At 45.6% G+C, this 27,153-nt stretch overlaps 1 protein-coding gene across 1 annotated transcript in view; it reads left to right on the top strand.

The window, feature by feature from the left end:
* Positions 1 to 27,153, top strand: part of INSC (INSC spindle orientation adaptor protein) — a 138,754-nt gene that overhangs the window by 34,438 nt on the left and 77,163 nt on the right. The window contains exon 2 of the mRNA XM_019975829.2: positions 2,626 to 2,726. Coding sequence (XP_019831388.2) covers positions 2,671 to 2,726 — 56 coding nt within the window. The 5' untranslated portion in view covers positions 2,626 to 2,670. The remainder of the gene's footprint in view (positions 1 to 2,625; positions 2,727 to 27,153) is intronic.

The raw sequence follows: 27,153 nt of genomic DNA, 5'->3' as shown, positions 1-27,153 counted from the left end.
TTAGGAATCTGTTTTAGAATTTTGTGGTCACCAAGTGTTTCTAGAATCTCTTGGAAAGTCAGAACATTCTCCTGCCTTCAGGGACCCTTTCTCAGGGTCCCTCAGATACAACTTGATCAGATCTAGACGGGTTCTCTAATGTTCACGGGTGTGCTCACAGAATCCTAACTCGTTCACACTTTCAAGGGGCTTGGAGCTTTGTGTGTCCTTAAATTTCCCTTAGTGTCACCTGCCTTAAGCTGATTTCCTCTTTAACTTTTACTTTGCCCCTTTCTTCTCCATGATGAAGATGGAGCTAAAATAAGATCTGCTAGCTCACTGTGCTCTGATCACGTCAGAGCATTCACTCTGAGATGCTGGTATTTCCCTTTTTGCTTCTTTCATCAGAGATATCGAAAAGGGAACAAATACCTCATTTTGTTGTTTCTAGCTTTTTTTTTCTTTTGTGCCTTTCTTTTCAGGTTGCTGACTCACTGGGTTCCAAAAATATACCTTCTCAATAATGAAAATAATGAAAGTAATAAAAATTGTGATGCTCCTGATGATAAAGAGCCCTCATGGAGCACTGTTATTGTCCTGGGTTCTTTAGATGCTGTGTTTAATAGCATCTCCCCCGGCAAAGCTGACCACAGGGCTGAACACACCACAGACTCTTAGGACATAATAATAACTATTTATTTAGCTCTCCACCTGGCCTGACATTTCTGCATTCCTTACCCTATGTCATTGTTATAATAGCCCTGTAAAACAGATACTATTATTCTCTGTTGCAGATGAAGAATTAGGGCTCAACATAAATATATTAAGAATTCACTCCACTCATTATTTCTATAGACATATCGAATGTTTGCTAAGTGCCCAGCCCTTAGAACCAAGTGGTTCCTGCCCTCCACGGTCTCACAGTCTAGTGGGGCCCAAAGGGCAGGGAGCAGGCAGTGGAAGTGAATCTCTGGAATTATCTAAAGCCCTAATTTGTTCTGGGCTCCTGCCTCCCTATATTTTCAGATTCACTCTTTGTCTTCTGTTCCAAGCATCACAAGGGGGCTTCCCAGGTGGCACAGTGGTAAAAAATCTGCCTGCCAATGCAGGATGCTGGAGATGTGGTTTGATCCCTGGGTTGGGAAGATCCCCTGGAGTAGGAATTGGCAACCCACTCCAGTATTCTTGCCTGGAAAATTCCATGGACAGAGGAACCTGGTGAGCTATAGTCCATAGAGTTGCAAAGAGTTGGACATGACTGAGCACTCATCACAAGGGGTACTTCATGTCCAGCCACATCACTATTAATTAAAGTCCTCCTCCATTCTTCTCTCATAAGGGTCACTTGTAACCATAAGAGTTTAATTTTTCTGGACCTGAGTTGCTGCCCTCCTCAGCTGTATCCTCCCACAAGTTCATGCCTGTGTTTTCTCTGAGGGTCTTGATCTGTTGTTCTCAAGCTCAGAACATGATAGGTGACAGTCAACCCTGTCTTGACTATTGCTTTACTCAGATGAAGGGGACAGAATCTTTATTTTCACCAAGGAGGGCTTCTTATTGGCTTGGAAAAGGAGATGACAGAGAGAGGAGTGGGAAAGGACGGGCGAGGCAGGAGACAACAGGTGGGCAGCTGATTTTATGGAGGAAGAAGGACACTATTTGAGTTGGTCTAATCTGTGAGGCACAGGCAAACCAAGTAGGTGCTCAGTGCTGGGACTGGAGGCCCCGGAACCTGGATCACTTTTATTTATTAGACTATTTATCGAACCAGAATCCTCACTGAGACAAGAACTTTACTATCTTACATACTGGGAAGCCCAGAGGTGGGCCAGACCCAGCACTGGTTGATTCAGTGGCTCCGTGATCAAGGATGCAGGTTTTTCCCTGTGTGCATCCACTTTCTTCTCTAGCTGGGTCCCTTCTCGATGGCCAGGTAGTCTCTGGCAGCTGTGGAGTGATGCGCTTCCTTGTTCACGTTCAGTGGGAGAGATACTATCTCACCTTGCGACTGGCTTGCAGTTAAGGAGAAAGTAAATTTTTCCTAGAAACAGTTCTTTCATGGCTCATTGGCTTGAATTGGGTCACATGCCTATCGCTGAACCAATTCCTGGCAGTTTGGGTGAAATGACATCATCTAAAGTGGAACAGATTTGGGGAAGCAACCACCGTGCCATTACAGGGTCACATTTCCCAGACATAAGCAAAGTGAAGAACCCAGTACTGTGACAGTATATGGTTAAGGAATTAGTATGCAGAGTTGCCAGATTTAGCCAAGAATACAAGGTGCCCGGTAAAATGTGAATTTCAGGTAAACTACAAACTTTTAAAGTATAAATATTTCCTGTGCAATATTTGCTGGTCTGTATGTCCCAACATTTGGTACAAAGCAAAATGGGTTAAGTATGTGTTTGGCGATGAAACCTAAGAAAAATTCTAGGGGTTGATGGTGCATCAGGGACTTAGAATCAAGGTCAGATCTGAGTCTTGCATGGAGTGTGAGGTCAGTGATTCAAACAGCAGAGGAGGGCTGGGGGGCCTTCTCTCCACACATAAGATGACCCCCTGTGGCCAGGATTTGGGAGAGGAAATGACTGGGCCTCCTCACTTGGGGGCCCTGGTTGACCCCATCCTGCCTTCTGTTTGTAGGGCCCCGATCGCTGTCGGCAGGCTTTGCTGCGGATTGGCGTCAACATGATGGCGCTGCCTGGAGGCCGCCACCTGGACTCCATCCCTCTGCCGGGTCAGCGGTAAGTCCCACTGCTGTGTCTCAGGGCCTGGCCTGCCCCATCTGGACTCTGGCAGAGGCCCAGACCCAGGATCCTAGGGTTTGCAGGTGGCCCCATCTCTCAGCACACTGTGCTGGGAGGAGGCTTAGGATGAGGTATCTGGGATACTGCAGTCACTCAGCAAATACAAATGGAACTGGGCTCTGAGACACAGAGGAGTCAGCCACATCCTGCCCCAAGGGGCTACTTTAAGATCCAAGCAGACAATGAAGCAAAGGATCAAGTGGGAAGTGCTGCTCACAGAAGGGGCCCCAAAGGAAGCTCTGGATTCTGTTAGCGACAGGAGGTTGGAGCCACTGGGGGGACTTGGCCTCTCCAAGACTCTTGGAAGACATCAGACTACCATTAAGATGTCTTTCTCTCGAAACACCAGTGGGAGGAGTGGGCACAGAGCTGATCCTTGGGAAACGCTTGTTGCCCTGAGTTGGGCAGTGTGGTGAGGGGGAGGAAAGAATACACCAAGCAGGGAGTGAGGCCTGGATGATGGGCGAAGGAAGATCTAGGGTTCCAGAGCTGCCTTCACACAGGTGAAGGGGACGGGGAGGCAGGTGGAGATCTGACTGGCTGGTCCTGGTGGCCCTAGACAGAAGCAAAGGTTGAGGCACCAGGGCAGCAAATCTCTGATGACAACTATCCCAGTTTGCCTGGTACTGTGCTGATTTTGGCACTGACAATCCCATGTCCCTGGAAACTCCTCAGTCCTGGGCAAACCGGAATGGTGGGTCACTCTAACTTAGGTTTGCTCTGTGGAGGAACTTTGCAGTTTGAGGCTCAGAGCTTCCTCTTAACCTCTCACTTCTTGCTTAGACATTTTGATGGGACTGTTTTGAGGCAGCAGAATCCAAGTAGCCCTTCCAAGGTTGTTAAATCATTGTTTTTTATTGCTTTATATATTGGGTTGGCCAAAAAGTTCATTCAGATTGTTCCATCCAATATTATGGAAAGACCCAAACAAACATTTTGGCCTACAAAAATATTCTGATACCACTACCATCTAATCTCTCTTTTCAACCCCCGCTTGAATTATAGGGGCTTCAACTATGTACAGCATTCATTGATACATTGTTTGTTCTGTTTTTGAGTATTTTGGGTGTGTGTGTGTATTGCTTTTAAAATCAGAAGGATTTATTAAATATTTGCTAAGAGTCTACTGGAGTTGGATTAATCTCTATGACAGTATCGGTCTGCTCCCCCAAAGCCATTATCATAAAGAGGTTTAAGAAGATGAACATTCCTGAGGGCTGAGAACACTGTTAGAAATGCAGTTAAGAATTTCCTGTGTGGCCTGACACTGGGAGTAAGGTATAATATGAGACCCAAATATTTTTCCACGTGGACTGTAAGGTAGAGCTCAGAGATGGTGTGATGCAAACCTGTAAGGATACATGCATAGTCTCAGAGATGGGATTTCATGATTTGAGCAGATGTTATCACCTCTGAACACACGACTGACTGGCTTCAACTAATTGTGTGGTTTTATGTGAACTCCTCAACCCCATGGCTTCTTGGCTCCTTCATGTATAAAACAGGGGTAATAATAGTATCTAGACATAAGGTTGATGTGTGGATTAAATGAGCTAATAATACATGCAAAACGTCTGCCATCAGGTGAGAGCTATATAAGAAGGGCCCTTGTTTATTGGGTGCCTGCTACATGTTGGAGGCCCTCTGTGTCTCTTCATGTAGGTGATCTTAGGGGGTTCTTCTAGAAATACTTCGCTTGACCCCTTACTATAGGCAAGTTACCTCTTTGAGAAAATAAGAAATCATGGGCAGACACTCCCATCAGCCTAATATTTTATAATCAGAAAAGAGTAGAAGTGTTCTAGATGCAGAGGAATCTGTCTTTCCATCATCTGTCCTGCCCAGGTTGAAAACCGTATACTCAGATGAGTAGAACATCTGTGGCAATAGGGCTTTGGGACCCCTCTACAGATCTCACAGAGTTGGAATTGTTAGACCAGAGCCTGTGCTGGGGTTCGGGTAACTGACATCACAGGGCAGTTTAGGACAGTGGTTTTGAATCTTGACCCCCCCCACCCCCCACAAAAATTGATTCTTGGTTCTGCTGCTTATTAGCTATAACCTTGGGCTTCAGTTTATTGATCAATGAAATAGAGATATTTATGCTTACATCATCGGGTTGTGATGAGCCTTTAATATGTATATGTTGTTACTATTCACATATAAACTGAACAACAAATTGTTGCTGTATGCAAATAGCTATTATGCTTTATTTTTGTGTAGAAGAAAATGCTTGAAAATAAATCCAAAGATTAAAAAAAGAGATAATATACAAAGTGCCTGTCTGAAACATAGGAACTGCTCAATCAATATTACCATCTCCTTTAGATAAAGAATAAGACCCTGGAGTAGAGAATATGAGCCAAGGTAGATCACATTCTGGAACTCTGTCAGCCCCTGGGAACCACTGGTCTCTCTCTTCCAAGCTCCTCAGAATTTTTAAAAATAAGAGAAAATTAAATTACATAAAAATGATTTAGGAATCAGATCATTATGCTTTTGGAGTCGAGACAGGCTTTCTAACTGACATTGTACAGCAAATATTGATACCTTGGGAGGAAAATACCAGACTAACATGATTCCACAAACACTGCAACCTGCAAAATTGTTTGTTTAGAATGTCTTCAGTCTTATTATTCTGGTAGGGGAGGCAGGCTGCAGAGTGAAGGTGGCAGCGCCTTTACTGTCATCACAATCTCATATTGCCGGGCCAGGCCTACCCAGAACAGTGGGGGAATATAATCCTATTAATCATCTACCACCCTGTTAATTGTCTGTGTTCTGGAGTGTGTGCCTGGGCCACATTCACTGTTGGGGCTCATGTGTATTTACAGCATGTCAGAGGAATTCATTTGTCCAATCTGATGCTTCATTATGAGCAGACAATAGCAGCCGCCTCTTCTTTCCTCTTGTTCCAAGCTGCAGAGGCCTCTCTCGTGGGGAATAACACCATGGTTATTGTCTCCAGATAAATAATTAATGCTGGATAATTGACTTCTTTCTGTTGTGTTCCACTGAGCCTGAATTTCACTCTGGAGTGCCATTGTTCACATCGGTGTACAAAGTAAATAAATATTGTCAAGTTGCATGGGATCATCCCACAGCCTGGGTTAGACCTTTGGTGTTTGAGACCCTTTTGAGTAAATAGCATCAGAAGAGCTTTTCTAGGTATTGGCTCCTGGAAGAGTACAGAAGGTGGGGAACAGAGGTGTCTGAGGCCAGGGGTTGGGATTGTGAACTGAATTGGGTGATAGGAGGGGGTGTGATGGTTGTCAACTATGACCATGTCTGAATATCCTGGGAGGTTTTCATATTTTAAAAAATAATATAATAATAAAAAGCCCATACTGCTGATTCATGTTGCTATATGGCAGAAACCAACACTGTATTATAAAGCAATTATCCTCCAATTAAAAATAAATTTTAGAAAAGCGATAAAATAAAATAAACAAGCCAAAGAACAGGACCCTATTCTTGAAAACTTTAATGTAGGAACCTGAAGATGTTGAAAGCATATGAGCCTTGGGATCAGACTTGGGCTCTAAGCCCAGCTCCACTTCCTACCAGCTCTGTGACTCTGGCTGCTGCCTAATCTGTCTGAGCACCAGTTTTATCTTCTATAACAAGGTGACCGTGGTCATTGCTTTAAAAGGTCGTCTAAGTGCTGGGGTCTAAGAAGGAAGGTCTCTCTAGGCCTCTGGGTGCCAACATACATTTTACAAGGCCATCCTGGTAACAGTAAGGCATCCCCCACCCCCAATCTCCCTCCCTCAGCAGTAAAAACCCTTGCAAGCTTAGGTTCAGATACTTCCCCAGAAGTTCATGAATTTATTGCTGGCAGTAAAGGGGACAGCGGATCGGCTCTCTGGGTAGCTAGAGACTGTGGTGCTGTGTCTCTAGCTGATTTTGTTCTTCTCGGGTCTCTGGGCTCCCATCTCTACGATTGGTACATCAGTTCTTGCTGTTGGCTCTGAGCTGGGTGATAGTGGTTCGGGGATCCAGACATGGTGGTCAGGGTGCTGCCACCTGTCTGCCTGCTCCCAGGATTGTGCCCGCCATCATCGTGCCTCCTCTTCTGCAGAAGGCCCAGGCCTTTGAATTAACAGTCTCTATGGTGCGGTTCCTGCAGGGTGGACTGGAGGCCAGTCTGAGGGATGCACACAGGGCCACATCCAGACATGTCTCCCGCTCCCCCTCCCTCCCACCCTCCCTCCCTTTCATTGCTTCTCTTACCCACAGATCAAGCTGAGACACTGACATTTTCTCTCTGGTTTCCTGCTTGTGAGGGTGGGAATACTGATGAAAGGACTTTACTAACCCCCGTAACAAAATTGGCTCACTCTCATTCAGCACTTGCTATGAGCTGGTTGCTTTTTACACATAGCAATTCACTCAGTCCTCATCACAGCCCTTGTGTATACTTACTATTATCTCTGTTTTGCTAATGAGGGGGCCATAGGTTGGGTTCCCTGGGAAGCAGTCATTGAGATGGGGTTGAGTCCAGGATGGTCATTAGGGAGTGCCTTTGGGATTGACACTTGTGGCAGGAAAGGAAGGAAGCAGGCATGGCCGGTGGTGTGGGAGTGGGGTGGGGGCAGGGTGCAGATGGTGAGCTGTGATGCCGGCTTGATGACAACTCAGCTGACCTCACAGGGACCTTTGGGATCAGAGTTGTTCATTGGCCAGACAGGCCAGGACCTTCATATCCCACCTTCATTCTGTCGGAGTGGGCGACTTTGGGCAGAGCATGACCTCAGGTAAGGTAGCTCTGAAAGTCCTGCCAGCTGGGGACAGCAAGTCTTTCCTTTGAGGAACCCAGATGCCACATACAACGTCCGTCCCATGAGAAAACTGAGGCTTGAGGAGCTGAAGCTGCTTACTTGTCCAGGACAGGCTGACAAAGAACAGAGCCAGGATACATGTCCTCAGATGGTGCTTGAACCTGAGTGCCAGCCAGTACTCTATTCCAGCTGTCTTTTCCATGATGTTCTTGAGGGCATCACATGAAGAAGTCATTCATTCATTCATTCATTCAGGTGGTTGTTTATTCATTGTTGTCTTTGTTTAGTTGCTAAGTTGTGTCTGACTCTTTGTGACCCCATGGACTGTAACCAGGCTCCTCTGTCCATGTGATTTTCCAGGCAAGAATACTGGAGTAGATCACCATTTTCTTCTCCAGGGGAATCTTCCAACCCAGAGATTGAATCCGTGTCTCCCATGTCTCCTGCATTGGCAAGTGGGTTCTTTGCTGCCAAGTCACCAGTGAAGCCCCGTTTATTCATTAGTATTCATTAAGTCTTCCACAAAATTTCTCTACAAGTACGTATTAAGTGCAGATCACGTCTCTGTATGGGGCTGTGTGCTTAAGGACATGATGGTGACTGAATCAGATGTGGTGCCTTTCCTTGTGGAACTTGTTAATTTATCTCAAGTGATCAGGCTTGGATTGGAAGCAAGTATACAACCGGGAGCTTTTCTTTGGGATGTCTCACTGGGAGGGAGAGATGTCTCACTAGGTTTCTGTTCAGCCTGGAGTCTGAGATGAGTCAGCTGAAGCCTGTGGCAGGCTGGCGGCCTCCTGGGTCACCCCTGGGCTGCTGGCGAGGACCCGCCCAGCTTCCCTGAGCCAGTGAGGCTGTCGCGGGCCAGCCTGTCTCCAAGTAGATAATGGCTTGCATGTGTACGCCCTTGCTCTGCGGCTGGTTTTCTGCTGCCGGTTGCTTTCTGTGCCCGCGGTGAAATGTGCAGACTGTAATTGTCAATGGGATAATTGGATATTTTCCTGTTTAAACCTAAAGGAAGGCTAGAATCAAATTCCCTTCCTTCTCCCATCTCCCAAGAGAAATCCACAGAAACGTAGGGTGTGACCTTGTAAAGACATAGGAATAATGATTCCATTTTTAAGAGAGGAGGTTGGATTTAAAATCCCTTATAGTGCCGGGAACTGGGATCATAGAGGCATCGAATGTTGTTGCTGGAAGTTTCCTTAGAGCTCCCTGTATTACGAGATGGGGAAATTGAGACCCAGAGAGGGGAATGGAGCTGCTATAATACTCTCAGGCCCCCTGCTGCTCTCTGTGGAGTCCTGCCTTCCCTGAGCTGTGTTTCTTAAGTTTATTATCTCAGCTAGCCTCCAGTGATTTCTAACAGCTCTGTGTCCTAGCTCCAGTGGAATCCTCTTATTAGCAGTGATCTGTAATAGATTTCAATTTCATTCATTCACCCGTTCATTTGAATGAAATTTACTTTAGGCTAAGAACTTACTTTGGGCCAGGCCATGAGTAGAACTATAATGAATTATGTAAATGTCATCCTTCTGACTCAATAAATATCCTGAGGGTCAGTCATTTCTGATTCATATTTGTGCTCCTGTGGTTAACATGCACACGAAAGAAGCTCAAAAACTGGTTGTTGAATGAATAAATGTTTACTAAATGACAAGTGACTAACCACTGAGGCGTCTCAGGTGACTGTGAGAAATTTAATTCCTTAGCTCAAAGTTTGTTCCTTTCTCCAAGCAAGCTGTTTTCATTCTTTATGGTAGAAAACTGCCTCATGGAGGGAAAGGATAAGCTAAAGTTTTACCTTGATTAATTTAAATACTGTTTCTGAGTGGCAGCCAAAGATTTAATTGGTTGAAGAGTCAGATAGTTGGAGAGACTTTTTCTTCTCCTAAAGGATAGCAATTCAGAAATATTTTTAATCTTTTGGTTTTATGTTCATTGGAAAAAATGTCTCTGCGATTTCATCATTTAATGTCTTGCAGGAGAGCACGGTGCAGTGGGGAGCAGTGACCAGGGGCCAGAGGCTGGCCTTCCTCCCACCCTGTCTTCCTTCCTCCCTTCCTTCCTTCCCAGCCCTGGTTCTGCACTAACCTGCTCTGTGTCTGCAGACCATCATTTCCCTCTCTGAGCTTCGTTTTCTTCATCTGAGGATGAGGAGGTAGGCAAAAGTTTCCCAAGGACTCTTCCAGTGCTAATGTTTTAGGACTTTGTGAGTGAGTTTTGGATGGTCTTTTCCCTTTTCTGGACAAAAAGGATCCCACTTTAGTGCCTCAGGGCTGTGAAAGAATCTCATTGACCAAAACAAGCAAGGTCTTATTCCTTTCAGTGAAAAGCATGAAAAGGTTTTGTGTTGGCCTTGTAGCTGGGAAGGAAATTGTAAGACATTTTAGTTTGGGAGCCCCTTCCAGCATCTGAGGGTGTGCCTTGTCCAGGTTTTATGGAAGCCCCATGGTATAGCCTGGAGAAGTGCTTTATGAGGGGGTGGGTATAGAGCACCCAGCTTCGCTGGAATAAAATACAGATAAATCCATGAATCCCAGCATTCCAACACGCTTCTTGATTTGAAGTTCTTACTTTTGACTGAGTCCATTCCACCCCTCTGACTACTCTTAGCAACTCGCCATCTTCCCAACATGCGGCTCCATGTCTCCACTGCTTTGCACATGCTGGTTCCTCTGTTTGAAATCCTGTTGCCTTCCAACTCTGCTGCTTCTAGTACACTTGAAGGCATCCTTCTAGCGTTAGCCTGGGACATTTTCTCAGATCCCCTAGCTTGAGCTGAACTTCTCTGTGCTCCCAAAATTCCTTCTGATTACTTCAAAATGCCACATGGAACATACTGAGCCATAATTGCTTATTTAAAACCGTTCATTTATTCATTCAGCAAATGTTCGTCGAGTGCTTATGACACGCCAGGTGCTGTGCGAGGTCCAAGGATCATGTCACACTGTGATGGAAGGTCCAGCCCTCTTGGAGATCACATTCTCACTATCTCTCCTATATAATCCCAGCACCTAGCTTGGCCCACTGGGATGCTCAGTGGAATTTGGAGGTCATTACCAAGTGTTCTTGGCATAGAAAAGTATTCTTTTACAGAAAAGTCTCCGCTTCACATTAGCAGGTAGAATAGAATAAGGCAGATCGAAATTTCAGACTTAGAAGGAATAATTGAAGTTTCAGTCTGAGTGAAAAGAATTTAAAAGGAGCCAACAAGAATGTAGACAGAGATTTCCATAAACTATTGCCCCCCAGTGTTTTGGGGGAACCCTGGATGCCAGACCTACAGGATTATCTGGCAATGAGACATTGATATCAGAAGTTAGGGGCCAGGGCATGGGTCTGCTGGACTGCGGAAGGCTGTTCCCTCTGGCATCTGAATGATGTGGTGCTGTTACCTTCCCCCAGTGATGGGCTTTGAAGAGTGAGGCAGGATGCGAGCAGAGGCAGAGCAAGGATGGGGAAGAGTCCTCAGAAGGAGTGCCCTTGCCCCATCTCCCTGGCTTCCCACTCTGGCAGTTCTTCTGGTGCAAACTTGTCAGAGATCTGTGATGATGGGGCCAGTGGCCCAGTAGTTCTGTCCTGAATTTAAATAACATACACCTCATTCTGTCTCAGAAGGAAATAAGGCAGGATTTGAAAAATGACTAGGCATACTGTGGTCTTTAAATGATCATAAGCTTTAAAAAGACTTATATACGGTAGCAATGAACCTCTTTGCAGGGCAGGAAGAGAGGCACAGACACGGAGAAGGGACTTGTGGACACAGAGGGGAAAGGGAGGAGGGGACGACTTGACAGAATACAGTTTACATGTATATAGTACCATGTGTAAAACAGTTAGTGGGAAGCTTCTGTATAACACGTGGAGCTCAGCTCAGTGACGATCTAGAAGGATGGAATGGGGGTTGGAGTTGGAGGGAGACTCAAGAGGGAGAGGATATATGTATACATGCAAGAGAGTGGAAGTGTTAGTCTCTCAGTTATGTCCGACTCTTTGCCACCAGATGGACTGTAGTCTGCCAGGCTACTCTGTCCATGGGATTCTCCAGGCAAGAATACTGAAATATGTTGCTGTTCCCTTCTCCAGGGGATCTTCCCAACCCAGAGATCAAACCCAGGTCTCCTGCATTGCAGACAGATTCTTAAACACTTCGCCATCTGGGAAGCCCATACATATATTTATGAAAAAAAGGCATTGATAGTCATGTAAGAACGGTTTAACATGGGAGAAAGAGCCCCAGCTATGGATTTGAGGGTGTGAATATCAGTAAAATTGCTGAAGACTGTTAAAAAACATACTATTTAGGAAAGAGCAAATCTCTGGTCTCAGACTGCATAAATTCTTGTTTCCACTTAACTCAAGATCTCCACCTTGAGATCTTGGCCTAGTTACTTCACCTCCCAAATCTCAGTTACGTGACCTTCACGGGATTGTTTTTGTTTGTTTCTTTTAATTTTTACCGAATGTAGATGCTTTATAATGTTGTGTTAGTTTCTGCTGTACACCAAATTGAATCAGCTGTATATATAGATATATCCCCTCTTTTTTTGTGATATCCTTCCCATTTAGGTCACCACAGAACATTGAGTAGAATTCCCTCTGCTCTATAGGTTCTCATTAATTATCTATTTTATACACAGTAGTCTGTGTATGTCTATTTTGAGGGTAAAGTAAATAATTAAGATTGGACCAAGCATTTAGCACAGTGTCCAGAATTTAATAAGCACTCAATTCTAACTTCATTATGATTATTAACAGTGAGGTCTTAGGCGAGTTAAGTAATGCTTCTAAGCCTCAGTTTTTACCTCTGTATAATGGGTGGGTAATCACCAACCATCGAACCACTGTGTGGGCTGAAGGAGAGAGTTCTTGGTTCCCAGAAGGTGTCCTATTGTTGGTAATTCTTCCTGCTTACTGTGTGGGTAGTTAATTCCTTCTGATTTTAGACACAGCTCAGGGAACCCATTGTTTCATTCTGTAATTCTTTGGTATATGACTATGCTACTCCCTTCCCCTACTCCAACTCTACCCTGGATAAATTCCAGCTTAAAAAAATCTATCTGACCAGTAGCCTGGTATGTGGAGATAACTGTGGTTACATCTGGCTTTGGGTTTTGGAATCTGCCAGACTCCACAAAACCCAGATTTGGGGGCTCAGTCACCTCCTTCCAGATGTCCAGGAAGGCCACCATCCAGAAGCAAGGAGCAGGGCAACTGGGGGAGTAGGCAGCTCTTGGGAACTCTGCTGGGAACTGCACAGGCTCTTGTGAGCCTGGTTCACTGCTGGGATGCCCGCCTGCTCCCCGGGCACAGGGGCATCTTCCTAGCATCAGATTCCAGCTCACCAAGGAGACAGAGGAAATCCAACCTCGGTCTTGGCCCCTGACCCCTCCAGCTCCTGACTGTGGCAATTTCCACCATGAAGGGTATGTGACTCATTGCCAGTCCATCTGCTTTGACCTTGGTTTTCATTTCCTCCCTTTGTATGAGAAGTCAGACCATCTGTACTAGGAATGGGAAGATTTCATGTCTAGTGTGATGGCAGCTCCAGGTTCACAGCTGAGGATGGTTCAACCACTGGGAGCTGCGAGGTGTGGGGCAGCAGACAGTCCCCACTGCACAGCAAGAGCTGCCCTGTTCAACCAGACTTTTTATCTTGGGGGTCAATCAGCAAATACAGTAGGAAAGGTGGCGCCCTGGGAACCGGAGAGCTAATGACACAGAATCTGACGAGCTCTGCAATTATGGGATGCTCAGTCCAAACCCTAAGGAGCCGCAGTCCCTGGACTCCAAAATTGAGAAGAACATCTCATTATGTGGCGGCACGGTGACCGCGGCTGGGAGTGGACCGGCCTGTGGCGGGGCCGTTCCGGGCTCTCCAGGCCTGCTCTCCTCCCTGGGAAGGCGTGGGGCTCTTCGATAGACCCCTCTGTGAGGCCCCACACCCACTTCTGCTCTGACCTTGTGAATCCTGCTTGTCATCGTGCCCCACCCTGAAACCAAGCAAGATGAAAACTGACCCCTCCCTGGATGGGTTTCCCGTCAGCCAGGGCAGCACCGGGCACCCAGACCAGGCCCTAGGAGCCAGCCTTGCTCCTTCTCCTCCTTCACCCTCGCATCCTCTCGCCTCGCCTCACCATCCACTTCTTCCTGGCCCATGCCATGGTCTTTGTGCAGCCTGCTGTCCTCTCTCGACTGTACAACCTTCATCTCCTGGCAGGTCACCTCCTGTACAGTATTTAATCCACTGTGGTCCCTTTTCTACTGAGTCTCTGCACAGTTATGTCACTGCCCTGCTCTGATATGTTTTGAGTGGCTCCGAATTGCCCTCAGGATTAAATCCAAATCCCTAATCATGGTATTCAAGGTCTTTAATCAACTGATCCTCCTCTCTATCCTTAGGCCCCTTCATCGGGCCCTTAATTGAGTCTAGTGAAACTTCTACTTGTATTACTATTTCTGTGTCCCCAGGCGTTTTTGCATTTATGTGGAAGCCCTTTGGCCCTTGTCATCCTGGCCAACTCCTCTCCTCTAAGAACCAGGGCAAATGTCATTTCCTTTGTGTACATATTCCCAGGCGAAGTCAGGCCCTCTGTCTCCTGTGATCCCAGACTCTCCTGCTCACAGCTTCTTCCTCTCTGTGTGGTGTTTAGTTGATATGAGGAGAAGGTCTGTGCTCTAGAGCATGGGTCTGAGTCTTGGCTTCACCACTTACTGACATGTTACCTCTCCCAGAAGAAGTCTCTTTGTCTGTAAATGAGATTAATAACAGTCTTCTCTCCCAGGGCTGTGGGGAGGATTAAGGAGATAATATATTGAGAGAGCTTAGAACACTGCCTGGCTTATTGCTGGAACTCAATACATGAGCTACTGTTACAATTATGACCAGATTGGATTCTTAGTGCTTTCTTCCCTGTTCAGGGTCTTGCCTGAGCTGTGTGAGCACTGGGATTTTCTTCTATTCAGCTGTGTCCTCAGCTTTTAGAACAGACTGGTGATGAGAATGCACACAGAAGACACCAGGGCACTAGGGCTCCCAGCCTGGCCCCAGCACGTGCTGCAGGACCTGGTGGGACAGGCAGCCTCTCCTGACCTCTGCGTCTAGGGTCCTTTTGAAGCCAAAGCCTAAGGATGCCTGGAGTCTGCCCAAAACCAGGGACAGAGGACTCATGGTCACAGCCTAAGGCTGGAGCTGCTGTGAGAGTGGTGGAAGAAGGGGGTCAAGGTGCTAGGGGCTGGAGTCCACAGCGATGGTATAGATCTGCTCTTGGAAGCCCTCTAGTGGTGACTTCTGGACTCTCACCTCCCTTTCCCGGAACCCCATGGAGGTACCAGGATGGCAGCTGTGATGTAGGATCTGTGAATTCTCCTAAATGTTTCACTTTGGCAAGTGAAAATACTCTCCTTAAAGTGAAGAGGAGAATACAGTGGGAAAGATAAAGCTAAAACCGTCTTGTCTATACTTCAGGTCCTGTGTTACAGCCATGAAACTTGAGGCCAAGCAAGGACTCCGCTTGGGGATGTGAGAAGGCATTTATATCTTTACCTGACAGTCCTGAACATGCCACCTGCACAGAGCATGGCCTTCACAAGGCGGGTTAGAGTGGCATTTAAGAAAAGACAGGGTCTAGAGTCTAATGGGCTGGGTTCTGAGCCAAACTTTGCCACTGACAATCTGAGTGATATCTGATAGTTCATGTAACCTCTCCGAGCTTCAGTTTCCTCATTTGTAAAAATAAGATAATTATGGCGCCCTGCCCTCAGGGTCACAGTGAGATCTGCACAAAGCCATCCCCATGGTAGTTTGGCCCAGGGCCCAGTCTCAATAAATGTTGGCGGTAATGGTTATGGAGCTTATCACAATAACCCCGTGAGACGGTACAGCAGTGCAGGTCATTGTTATTCCCATTTGATAGATTTTTAAACTTAATTCAGTTCCATAAATATATACACTGAGCATTTTCACTATATCAGGTCCAGTGCGAGGGGAAGCGTGGAGGGCAGGCATGACAAACAGAAGCCCCGCCCTGCTATGGACTAGTGCAGGGGTCTCCTACCCCTGGGCAATAGACAAATGCCAGTCAAAGGCCTGTTACATGGATTTCACAGCAGGATGTGAGCAACAGGTGAGCAAGTGAAGCTTCATCTCTATTTATAATTGCTCCCTATCGCTTGCATTACCACCTGAGCTCCACCTCCTGTCAGATCAGTAGAGGCATCAGATTCTCATTGGAGAGGGAACCCTACTGTGCTTGAGTCATTCTGAAACCATCCACCCCTCACCCCCAGTCCATGGAAAAATTATCCTCCATGAAACTGGTCCCTGGTACCAGAAAGATTAGAGACCTCTGGGCTAGTGGATAAACAGATAGTTGAATAATTGAGACCTGTGTCATGATGGGGGAAAGACAGGGTGCTTCAGACACACAGGACCCATGGGAGGTAAGCTCATCTAGGAGTCAGAGACACCTGCCCCAGGAGAGACATTTGGGACAAGATTTCAAGGATGTGTGGGCACCAGCAGGGTGCAGAGGAGACAGGGCGAGAGGGATCAACAGCTGCAAAGGCTGGGGGGCTGGAAGTCTCAGGAAAGGCACTGAAAGAACTTGGTGAGGCTGAGACAGTGGTTGGGGAATGAGGGGGAGAGCAGGTCAGGGAACTGAGGCTCAGAGAGGGCAAGTGTCACATGCAAGGCCACACAGCTGTTAAGAGGTGGAGTGGGATGAGGACACGTGATGGAGCCTCATCACGTTTTCTTGCTGTGAGCAGCATCATGCCAGTTCTTATATGTGTGCTGACAGTGTGCACACATACATGTATCCTTTTAAGAGGTTCAAAAATAAGTTGTTCCTGAGTTAAAGAAAGACCAGGGATTATTAGTAGCATCTTTCTCTGGGGGCTTCCCTGGTGGCTCAGATAGTCAAGAATCTGCATGCAGCCCAGGAGACCCCGGGTTCTATCCCTGGGTTGGGAAGATGTAGGAAATCCCTGAGTAGGAAATGGCAACCCACTCCAGTATTCTTGCCTGGAGAATGCTATGGACAGAGGAGTCTGGCAGGCTAAATTCATGGGGTCACACAGAGTCAGACATGACTGCAGGACTAACAACAGTTTCATTCTCCGAGGGCGTCTAAAATGCCAGGGTTTCATAAAGTTAACAAGATGGGCTTGCAATCATCAGAGAGGAGGCAGCTGTGAAATGTACACATGAAATTGGCTGCCTGGACTGGAAATAGTCACCTGGAGACAAATTCCTGTTCTTTGGCTTTCTGAAAGAGAAAACAGCAGTGCACCCCATAGGTGCTGGACAGACTAGAGGGGGTGAGTCTCAGTTTTCCTCCTCTGTAAAATTGGGGATGATAAAATAGGATCCTAAAACTGCAAGACGGGCTTCCCTGGTGGCACAGCAGTGAAGAATCTGCCTGCTAATGCAGGAGACATGAGTTTGATTCTTGGGGCAGGAAAACCCCCCTGGAGAAAGAAATGGCAACTCACTGTAATATTCTTGCCTGGGAAATCCCATGGACAGAGGAACCGTCAGGCTATAGTCCATGGGGCTGCAAAAGAATCGGACACTACTGAGAGACTAAACAACTGCAACAAGTGCAAGACAGATACTGTACGTCAAGCACTTGATATGTGCCTGGCATGCAGAGGTACTCAAAAAATATCTCCTTTACAGCATGCTTGGAACGAGGCCAGACTTTTTAAAAATTGACTTAATGCATCCAAATCTCTTTCGTACCTTCAAGTCCTTCTATAGGTCAGTGGAAGCCACAACCTGGAGAAACAGATGGGACAGAGTGACTGTAATGCCATTATCCACGTCCCCTTCACAAATTACTCCCTGGTATTAGCTTCAAGGTATATTGGTGGGCCATTACTCCTGTGAATATCTGAAAAGTAGGATCAACTCTCTAACCATGTTATACTGGACAGTTCAATTAACAGAAAGAGTTGTGGAACACATATGTCAAAATGGCTAGGATGAATAATGAAAATGAGAACATCTCTACCCTTAAAATGTGAACTAGGAGTGGTCAGGGATGGAGAGGTAGAGAATTGTCTGCCCTTTTCACAAAAGCCTCAATGCACAGAAAGGCCTGTGCTGCTGCAGCTCCGCGTGGGTCAGAAGCAGGGCGATGAAGATGCTGGAAGACGAACAAGATCAGGGAGCAGCATTTCCTTGGTCTCAGCTGGCTGGGCTTCACTGGTTCACCAGTGCCTTAGTAAAGAGGGACTGGAAGTTAATCTCCTAACCATACTGTAAATTATTTACAGTTTGTTACCTAAATAATTATGCTTGAATTAACTGTTTAGTAAACAATTTATAGTTTACTGCATAGCAGAGATTGTCATTCTAAATTAATTTATGTGTTGTTTTTATAAAACCCTTAGTGAGAGAGTCTTCCGGGTTGGGTTGTAGAATGGTGTGGGGGCCGGGTAGACCCAGCTGATATCTGATGACAAGACTCCTTGGATGTCTCAGGAGGAATCCTCATGTTTCCTCAGAGTGAAATCCCAGAGTGCCTGCAGTGGCTTCTAGGGGCCTCCAGGATCTAGCCTGAGTCCCTTCTCACCTCTTCCTGATCTTTCCTTTGTTCACTCCATTCTAGCTGTGTTTATTTCTGTGCCATTTCTCAAACATCCAGGCCTACTCCAGCAGAGGGTCTTCGTACCATCTGTTCCCTCTGCCTGGAATGCCCAGTACCTGTATTTAACCATGGTTGGTTTTCTCTGAAGCATTTACTCAAATCCTACCTTCTCAATGAGTCCTGCCCTGATCCTTTAAGTGGCAGTTACCTTCCTGCTTCCCACATGAACGATCTCATCCCCACGTATTCTTACATCTTTTGAAAAGAAATTATCTGCGTTTGATGTACTGCATGTGTCCTTAGCTGTGTTTGACCCTTTGTGACTACATGGACTGTAGCCTGCCAGGTTCCTCTGTCCATGGGATTTTCCAGGCAAGACTGCTGGAGTGGATTGCCGTTTCCTCCTCCAGGGGATCTACCAGACCCAGGAGTCAGAGCTGCATCTCCTGCAATGGCTCTGCACTTTTAAATTTATTACAATTTATTGCTATTGTCTGTTTTCCCTGCTAGAAAGTACCTTCCATGGGACAGGGATGTTTTTTGGCTTTTTCACTCTGTATCCCAAGTGGCTAGAAGAATTCCCAGCACATTGTAGGCACTAAGGAAATATTTATTGAATAAATATTCAGAGTTGAACGTGTGAGGGTATGGAGGCCACGCACTCTGCCTGGAGGCTGGAAGTGCCCAGAATTTTGGAGAATGAAGTTCGATGGGAGGAAGTCCAGTGAGAAGGATGAGCCCTCTTCAAAAAAAGAGACAGTAGGTCCATTGGATTCAACTAGTCTCAAACTGAACCCATCTTCCTATCTTCTGACCTGGTTTTGCCTGTCCATTCATCTGCTCAAGTCAAAAATCTGGGTCACCTCTTGGACTAGTTCCTGTCATTCTTCATCCTTATGATTTGGTATCGAAGTCCTATTGATTTTATCTTAATTGTTCTTGAGTGATTGTCTCCCAACACCACTGCTGCCACAGGAATCAGGGCTCCTTCTTATACTTGAACGTCCTTTTGGCTAAATATAAAATCCTTGGTTTCCCTTAGTGTTTTGTGTATGTTACTTTACTTTTTTTTTTTCCTAGTAAAAAGGATTGCTCTAAAAATATTATTATAGCCTAATTTTGGTCCTTTATAAGTAACATGGACTTCCCCAGTGGCTCAGCAATAAAGAATCTGCCTACAATGCAGGAGTCACAGGAGATACAGGTTCGATCCCTGGGGTGGGAAGATCCCCTGGAGGAGGGCATGGCAACCCACTCCAGTATTCTGACTTGGAGAATCCCCATGGACAGAGGGGCTGGGTGTGCTACAGTCCATAGGGTTGCAAAGAGTTGGACATGATTGAAGCAGTTTAACATGTACACAAGCATAAGTTAACATGCACTTATTTCTAGATGCACAAAGGATTTTCTTTTTTTTTTAAATAAAAGTCCAGTCTTCCTAGGATGTGCTTTGTATGCTTGTTTTCATTTATGTAGTATACTCTGTATCTATAATTTTCTTAAAAATTTAAACTCATTTTTATAATGGTTACTTAAATAGTAAGTTATAATTTCCTTCTGTTTTGTGAGTACATTCTACTGGCATTTTCTCATTGTTATTATTCTGCTCTTTATTCTATTTCTAAAATAATTGTACATGGGATGATACTTCAATAAACTTTTGTTGCTCATTTCTATGTGAAATTAGATTTATGAACATTTGCGGGGGGGTGGGTGCATTTAGGAAAGCTGTTCTAACTTCATAGAGCTCCATCGTCTTTTGTTTTTGTATAGGGTTCAAAAAACATAGTGATCTGCCTCCTAAGGTTCCTAGCTCTGTTCTGCCCTTCACGTTGGACTGAACATCTCCTCCTCTGTCTCTGTTGTCTCTGTCTTGCTCAATTTTGATCTTACTCCCAAAAGTTTCTTCTTAACGTGGCTCTGTGTAGAAGAGATTCCTGTTGGTTCCGTTTTAAGAGTCTAGTGTAGTTGCCTTGCACTCACCCCAGAGAGGCAAACCCCTTCTGATTTCAGTTACTATTCCTAAATTGTCACACTGTCCTTTGCATTAAATACGCAGTGGCTCATCCAAGTTCTCATCCTCTCCAGATGCCTCCTTACTGCTGCTTCTCATACAGTTTTGTAACTGCAGGTGATTTGTCCCCAGCCGCTTGCAGTTTGAGTTTTGTAGGAATCCTTTACCGTCTAGTTTTGTTGTAAATATTATGCATGGGGTTTTGGCTCTCTTATCTAGTTACTCTGCCAGTTTTTATATGGGGAACTGGAGTGACTGAAAAACTATACTGCCACAACTGTCATCTTTTCAGAATTCTTCCTTATTTCTCTTACTTTTAAGCAACTAAGTTCTGATGATACAGCTGCTTTAATTCAAATCACTCCAGAAATAATGATCACACACAGTATTGCCTATCAGAAATTATTCTAAGCAAATATTTACATATCGTTGTAATATACTTATTACACTCTGGATACTACAAAAAAACATGATAAAAAAGTTTTGTGTTTTAAATAGAAATACTTAAAGCAGATGTCAGCAGAAGATAATTTTCACTTATTAATCAAAAAATGCCTAGGAGTTAGGTACTATCATCACTCCATCTTGCTAGTGAAGAAGAGGAAACTCAAACATAAAGAGGCTTTCCCAAAGTTGTAGTTAGCAAGTGGCCAACTAGTAGTTAATCCAGGCAATCTAGCTCCAGGATTCATACTCGGAGGGGAGTAGTGGTGCCCAACAGAAGCCACCTGATGCCTGGAACATCCAGTGTCATGCCAGGCTCTGATGCTGGCACAGTGGTACCTAGAAGATGCAGCAGTAAGAGAAGAAGCAGTGACTGTGATAGTCCGAGATGTCTAATAGAGATCAGAGAGCATGACGTTGCCCAGAAGGAAAGGCAACCATGCTGGATGGACCTGGCAGGGCCTGGCAGTTAGAATAACAGCCAGTGGAAGTCTGCTGAAGGAAGAAAAGATGACAGCATGATCCAATGCTGCCATGTGGTTGACTGAACCTGTCTTTTTTTAGGGGGTAAGGAGGAAATATATAAGAGTGGAACTCTAGGGATGCCTGGAAATACTTGACACTATGGTACATCATGTTGGAATGAGAATGAGGTTGGTTGTATTTGTTTATGTCTGTTTTTCTCTTGGGCAGTGTAAGGGCAAGGGTTGCCAGAACAAAGCCTGGTATATGATCAACATCTGTAGCGTTTCACTGAATTGACCAGGGATTGTTTTAAATCTTATGAAACTGGTTGAGACTACTTTATGTTTGTTACAGGTATCATATGGGGACAGGCACTTCCTATGGGAGCTCAGACCTCCCTTCAGCCACTTCGCCAAGGCTTAGATATATATCCCCATTCCTCATTGGAAAGCCATTTGCCTGTAAGTTCTGAGAATCTGGATAATGGTTGGTTAGGGTTCAAGCTCCACCCAATCAGAGCATTGCTTCGTGGAATATAGGAATGTCTGCACAATGCCTTTTACAAAGGTCTCTCTGATTCTGCTGACATCTGCTTTAAGTACTTCTATTTAAAACACAAAAATTTTTATCATGTCTTTTGTAGTATCTAGTTATTTGGTCAAACTCAAATTTTAGCCATAGGTTGATCTACACTTTTTCTGACATCTAAGCCAAAAACAGAGTACACATTGTCTGAAATATAGCCCCAGAACAGAAGATGGAGTGATGTCATGGATTCCAGTCTATGTTCCCAGTCAGGGCACTCATGCTTATCTTGCATGACACTCTGCAATTTCTGGAAATATTTTTGGTTGGCAAGGCTCATAATCTGTTTTCCAGAAACTCTTTGGTTTACTTGATTCAAATAAGTATTTATTAATACCTGCTGTGTGCTGGATACTGGTGATGCTGAGATAAATCAGGAAGTGCCTACTTTTGAGGGGAATCTCAAAATCTAGTGAACAAGAGACACAGGTGGAGAAACTCTTTAGTATGGCCAGGGTGCACACTGTCTATGAAATCAGGCTGCCTACATGGAGTTCTGGCTCTCTTAAGTCTTGTAAGTGTTGTGCACCTCTATTTTCATCTGGAAAGTAAAGGCAATAAGAACATTCACTTAACCAGGTTACTGTGAAAATAAAATACTGCATGATAATTGTACAGCTATGGGGCACAGTAAGAGTCCAATAAATATTAGTTATAACTGGTGGATTTTGTCTACTTTCTCTTTCCCCGTGACTTCAGAACTGCTTTCCACCCAATTATCTATTTTATTTATTTATTTAATGCGATTATATATTATCCCAATGGCTTAGTTGTAACTTGAGTAACTTGGGGGCAAAGCAAGCTGAGTAAAGTCAGGCTTTGTAGGTATATACATGCCTTGATCATCAACCCATTTGACCTGCTGGTGGGCCAGAGCCTCCAATGTCCTCCCATCCCTGGTCAGAGTTGGCCTTGGACCTGAGTGGGATGTGCCTGCTTCTTGGGGCCTGGGGATGAGCCACGGAGTGGGGTTAGGAGGAGGCAGGAGGCAAGGATCCATGGGCTTACTAATCTGCTTGTTTATTCTTCTCTGTATGTTCGGTTGCTGCTGGGAGAGAAAGAGGAGGTATCTGTTTAAACAATCTCTAGAAACGGAAGTTATTTTAAGTTCATTCTTAAAGAAAACCAGATTCTTCTTGCCCCGCAGGCGCCCCTTGTCTGTCTTCGTCTCTGAAGCTGTCACCCGGGAAGGCAGCTCCTGGAACTGCGCGGCCAGGAGTGGGTTTGGCCTGAAAGCAGCAATTCCCTCTCTGGGGCCCGTGATCCTGGTCTTCCCGCTACCCAGAGCTTCAGGCAGAGCCAGTGGCTCACAGTTTCCCTTCATCTTCTTGTTGCCAATAAGCAGTCCCTGAAGTTCTTCCTTGAGAAAATAGCCCCACTTGTCTTCCTGGGTTGAGGCATCTCATCCTGCTCTCGGATCTTCTTCACATTTTTTGAAGGGGTGGGCAGAAGGTGAAGCAGTAAAGCAGAGCAGTGAAGAGTAGACTCTGGAACCAGAAAGACTAGGATTTACTACTTTTGACCTGGGTGACTTTACTTCTCTGCATCTCAGTTTCCTCATCTGTAAAATGGGGATGATGATAAGACCCGACTCAAACAGTTGTTCTGAGGAGTAAGCCAAATAATTCATGTAAAATACTCAGCACAGCTCTCAACACATGGAATGTGCTCACTAAATTCTCACCATTATTATAGTTATTAGAGGTGCTAATGGAGAAGGCAATGGCACCATTCCAGTACTCTTGCCTGGAAAATCTCATGGATGGAGGAGCCTGGTAGGCTGCAGTCCATGGGGTCGCTAAGAGTCGGACACAACTGAGTGACTTCACTTTCACTTCTCACTTTCATGCATTGGAGAAGGAAATGGTAACCCACTCCAGTGTTCTTGCCTGGAGAATCCCAGGGACAGGGAAGCCTGGTGGGCTACTGTCTATGGGGTCGCACAGAGTTGGATACAACTGAAGCGACTTAGCAGCAGCAGCAGCAGAGGTGCTGAAGTGTTGCATGTGGGGAAGGGCAGCCAAGAGAATGAACATTTTTGAGCATCTTCTTTGTGTTATGCAATGTCCTTTCGTGTTCACCATTTAATCCGTCCATCAACTCAGTGTGGCAGGTTCTATTATTATCTCAGTTTTACAGATGAAGAAATTGAAGCTCAGAGAGGTTAAGAAACTGACTAAGAAGGCTAATGTATGTTGTGAGGGTCAGAACACTGGTTATTGTGGTGGAGGAGTGGCCAGAAAGGGGTGCAAGGGTGACTTCTGGAATGCTGCTAACGTTCTATTTCTTTGTCTGTTTTAGGATACCAGGGTACATTGATTTTATGAAAAGTCATCAAACTGCAGCTTGATATTATTTGTTTACTTCTAAATACATATGCTGGGAAAGACTGAGGAAGGGAGGAGAAGGAGGCAACAGAGGATGAGATGATTGGATGGCATCACCAACTGAATGGACATGAGTTGGAGCAAACTCCAGGAGATAGTGAAGAACAGGGAGGCCTCGTGTGCTGTAGTCCGTAGGGTGGAAGAGTTGGACACGACTGAGCGATTGAACAAAAACAACAAATACGTATGTTACTTCAATACAAATATCAGAAAAGGGGGAAGAAAGCAGCAGCAGGGCCAACCTGGCTTTAATCCCTCACACAGATTATGAGCAGCAGGCCCAGCTCTTTCTACCACCGTGTGCAGAAGTGCAAGCCTTGTTGGCCTGGGCCTGCGGAAGCCCCTCTTATGCTCAAGGCCTTTACACAATAGGCTATTCTGTCTGAGGAAGCTCTGCTTCAGGGTCTGTTCAGGCGATTAAGGAGGGATCAGGATCTTCCTGAGCCAGTCTGTGGGCCTGGCTGCCAGAGTGAGGCCTCCCTGGGATCGTTAAGTGCAGAAGGCTCAGGTCTAAGAGTCTGGCCTGGGATCCAGCCATTGCTGGGCTCTAGGGTGGGTGATGGGGTCGACTGAAGACAGAGCCAACTAGGCTCTCCCTGTTTCTCCCCACTAAGAGGACAACTTCTGTCTCCTAGCTGAGCCATACACCCTCTCTCCTTCGGCTTCAGCTTTGTAGCCAGCTTCCATCTTCTGGTCCTCTGGAGCTTGGATGCACTAAGGCTTCCTGCTGTGAAGCTCAGGACACAAAGTCAGAGAGACGTACCGTCTCCGCCTGTGTTTCCGGTTGGGGAAGAAGCACGGGAAGTGAAATTCTTTCTAGAGGGATGGGGTGGAAAATCCTTTGGCTTGTCATCTGAATTCCACCTCCCTGCCAAACCTCATCTTTTAAAAAGAAACTTAAATTATTTTTTGCTTAATAGTTTTGGATTTGCAGAAAGTTGCAAAGATAGTACACAGTTTTTCTATATCCCGTATAGCCAGTTCCTCTGATTACTGTCTAATACCCACTTGGTCCATTAGTCACGACTAAGGAAGCAGCATTGGCCCTTTACCATTAACTAAATTCCAGACTTTATTTGGATTTCACTAGTTTTTCCATGAATGTATAATTTTTTTTTTATGGTTTCAGGATTCTACCCAGGGTATCCTGTTACACTTAGTCATCACCGCATCTCCTTGCTCCCCTCTGGTCTATGACGGTTTCTTGGTCTCCGCTTGCTTTTGGTGGCCCTGAGGTTTGAGGAGTGTCACTCAGGTCTTCTGTACATGTGTGCCGTGCGCTTAGTTTGTGTGCAAACCCTTAGGTTGGTTCCCTGTTGTTTTTCCCATGATGAGACTGAGTTACGGGTTTAAGGGGAAAATTCACAGAGTTTGAAGTGTCTTTTTCACATCCAATCAGAACTGTGCTGAGCTGTGCTGTGTTTAGTCACTCAGTTGGGTCCGACTCTTTGCCATCTCATAAACTGTAGCCCGCCAGGCTCCTCTGTCCATGGAGATTCTCCAGGCAGGAATACTGGAGTGGGTTGCCATACCCTCCTCCAGGGCATGTCAAGACTGAAAGTGAAAAGTGAAAGTAAGTCACTCAGTCGTGTCCGACTCTTTGCAATCCCATGGACTGTAGTCTACCAGGCTTCTCTGTCCATGGAATTTTCCAGGCAAGAATACTGGAGTGGGTTGCCATTTCCTTCTACCTGCTATCAATGTGGCTTATCAGCAGTGAGGTTGATCTCTTGGTTAAGGTGGTGTTTGCCAGGTTTCTCCATTGCAAAGTTACTTTTTTCCTCCACTTTCTGTTCTCTTTTCTTTGGAACTGAGTCATCAGTCGCAGCCCACACTCAAGTCCGACACCACCGCCATCCATTTTTAATCTTCAAGTTTCTCTGACACAAGACCAGTAAACACACAAACTCATCTGAGTATTGACTCAGGTAGGGATACACAGACTGTCACCCAGACACCAACACACAGATGACATAGACAGACACCGAGATGAGTTCATATCTGCCAACACGGTCAGACACAGACACAAATATACAAACACCGGGGAAATCAATAGTTTTGTCATTCCATTTCTCTTACCAGCAGAGTGATAAATCAACTAGGATTTTAATCAGCAAAGCTTCTGAAATCCCACTTTCCTTCTAATTTCTAAAGACCTTAAAGAGCAAGAACTGAGTAATAACCTCCATGCAAGTTGGGGAGGAAGCGGGGACTGATGAAAATCTTGGTTTGGGGATCTCATCAGACTGAGATGGGTTTCAGGGAAAAAGTGACAGAGGTGAAGTGTCTTCATCATATCAGAAGTACATGCTACCAACGTGGCTTATCAGAAAGGAGGTTCCCTTGTGGATGGGCCCAGGTCATTGGCAAGTGGTGGCTTTGTCTTTCTTTTTCTACCTGGTTCTTCCACGGCCCTTTCCCACCCAGACCAGAAGTGAGGGGTGTGCATATCTCCCCCTGAGGACCCCAGAGCTCTTCCATGGGGAGATGTGCCAAGAGCCCATCTTAGCACTGTGGGTTTCCTTTGTGCTGGGTGCTGGTCTCAGCTGCTGTGATTTAGGTAGGAATCTTTCAACTCCACTGGTCTCCTCCTGTCGTTGCCTAGCCTGCTGCCCTTGAATAGCTTTTTGGGGCTTTCAGCATAAATGCCCAAGCCCTACTCTGGCTTCAAAGCTTCTCAAGCTCAGGGCTTTCCTCCTCCTCCAAGCTTTTCCCTCTCTTTGCTCCCTCTCTTTCAGAATGTTTAACTCTAACCCCACTGACCTACTCATTGTCCTTTCATCTGCCACACCCTGGAAGATGCTCCCACTGTCTTTAGGTGTTCCAACTCTGTTGCTAAGTTGTGTCCCAGCCCTACCCAGCTCTAAAGCCACCTTCTACATGAACCTACCCTGATCTCCAACTGGAATGAAAGGCTCCCAGAAAACCATTTTTTTAAGGGATGGCACTGACTGAACTCTGCTTAATTATCCGTGAACTTGTGCTTCAGAAAAGATTCTTTTGCTTGCAAGCAATAAAGATTAACTCTGGGCCTTGTTCCCCAATCTTCAGTTGATGCTGGAGTTCCTCATGGAACAGCTGAAGTTGCCG

Source organism: Bos indicus, chromosome 15, assembly GCF_029378745.1.
Source record: "Bos indicus isolate NIAB-ARS_2022 breed Sahiwal x Tharparkar chromosome 15, NIAB-ARS_B.indTharparkar_mat_pri_1.0, whole genome shotgun sequence".
Lineage (NCBI taxonomy): Eukaryota > Metazoa > Chordata > Mammalia > Artiodactyla > Bovidae > Bos > Bos indicus.
This window is presented reverse-complemented; position numbering and strand designations above follow the sequence as displayed.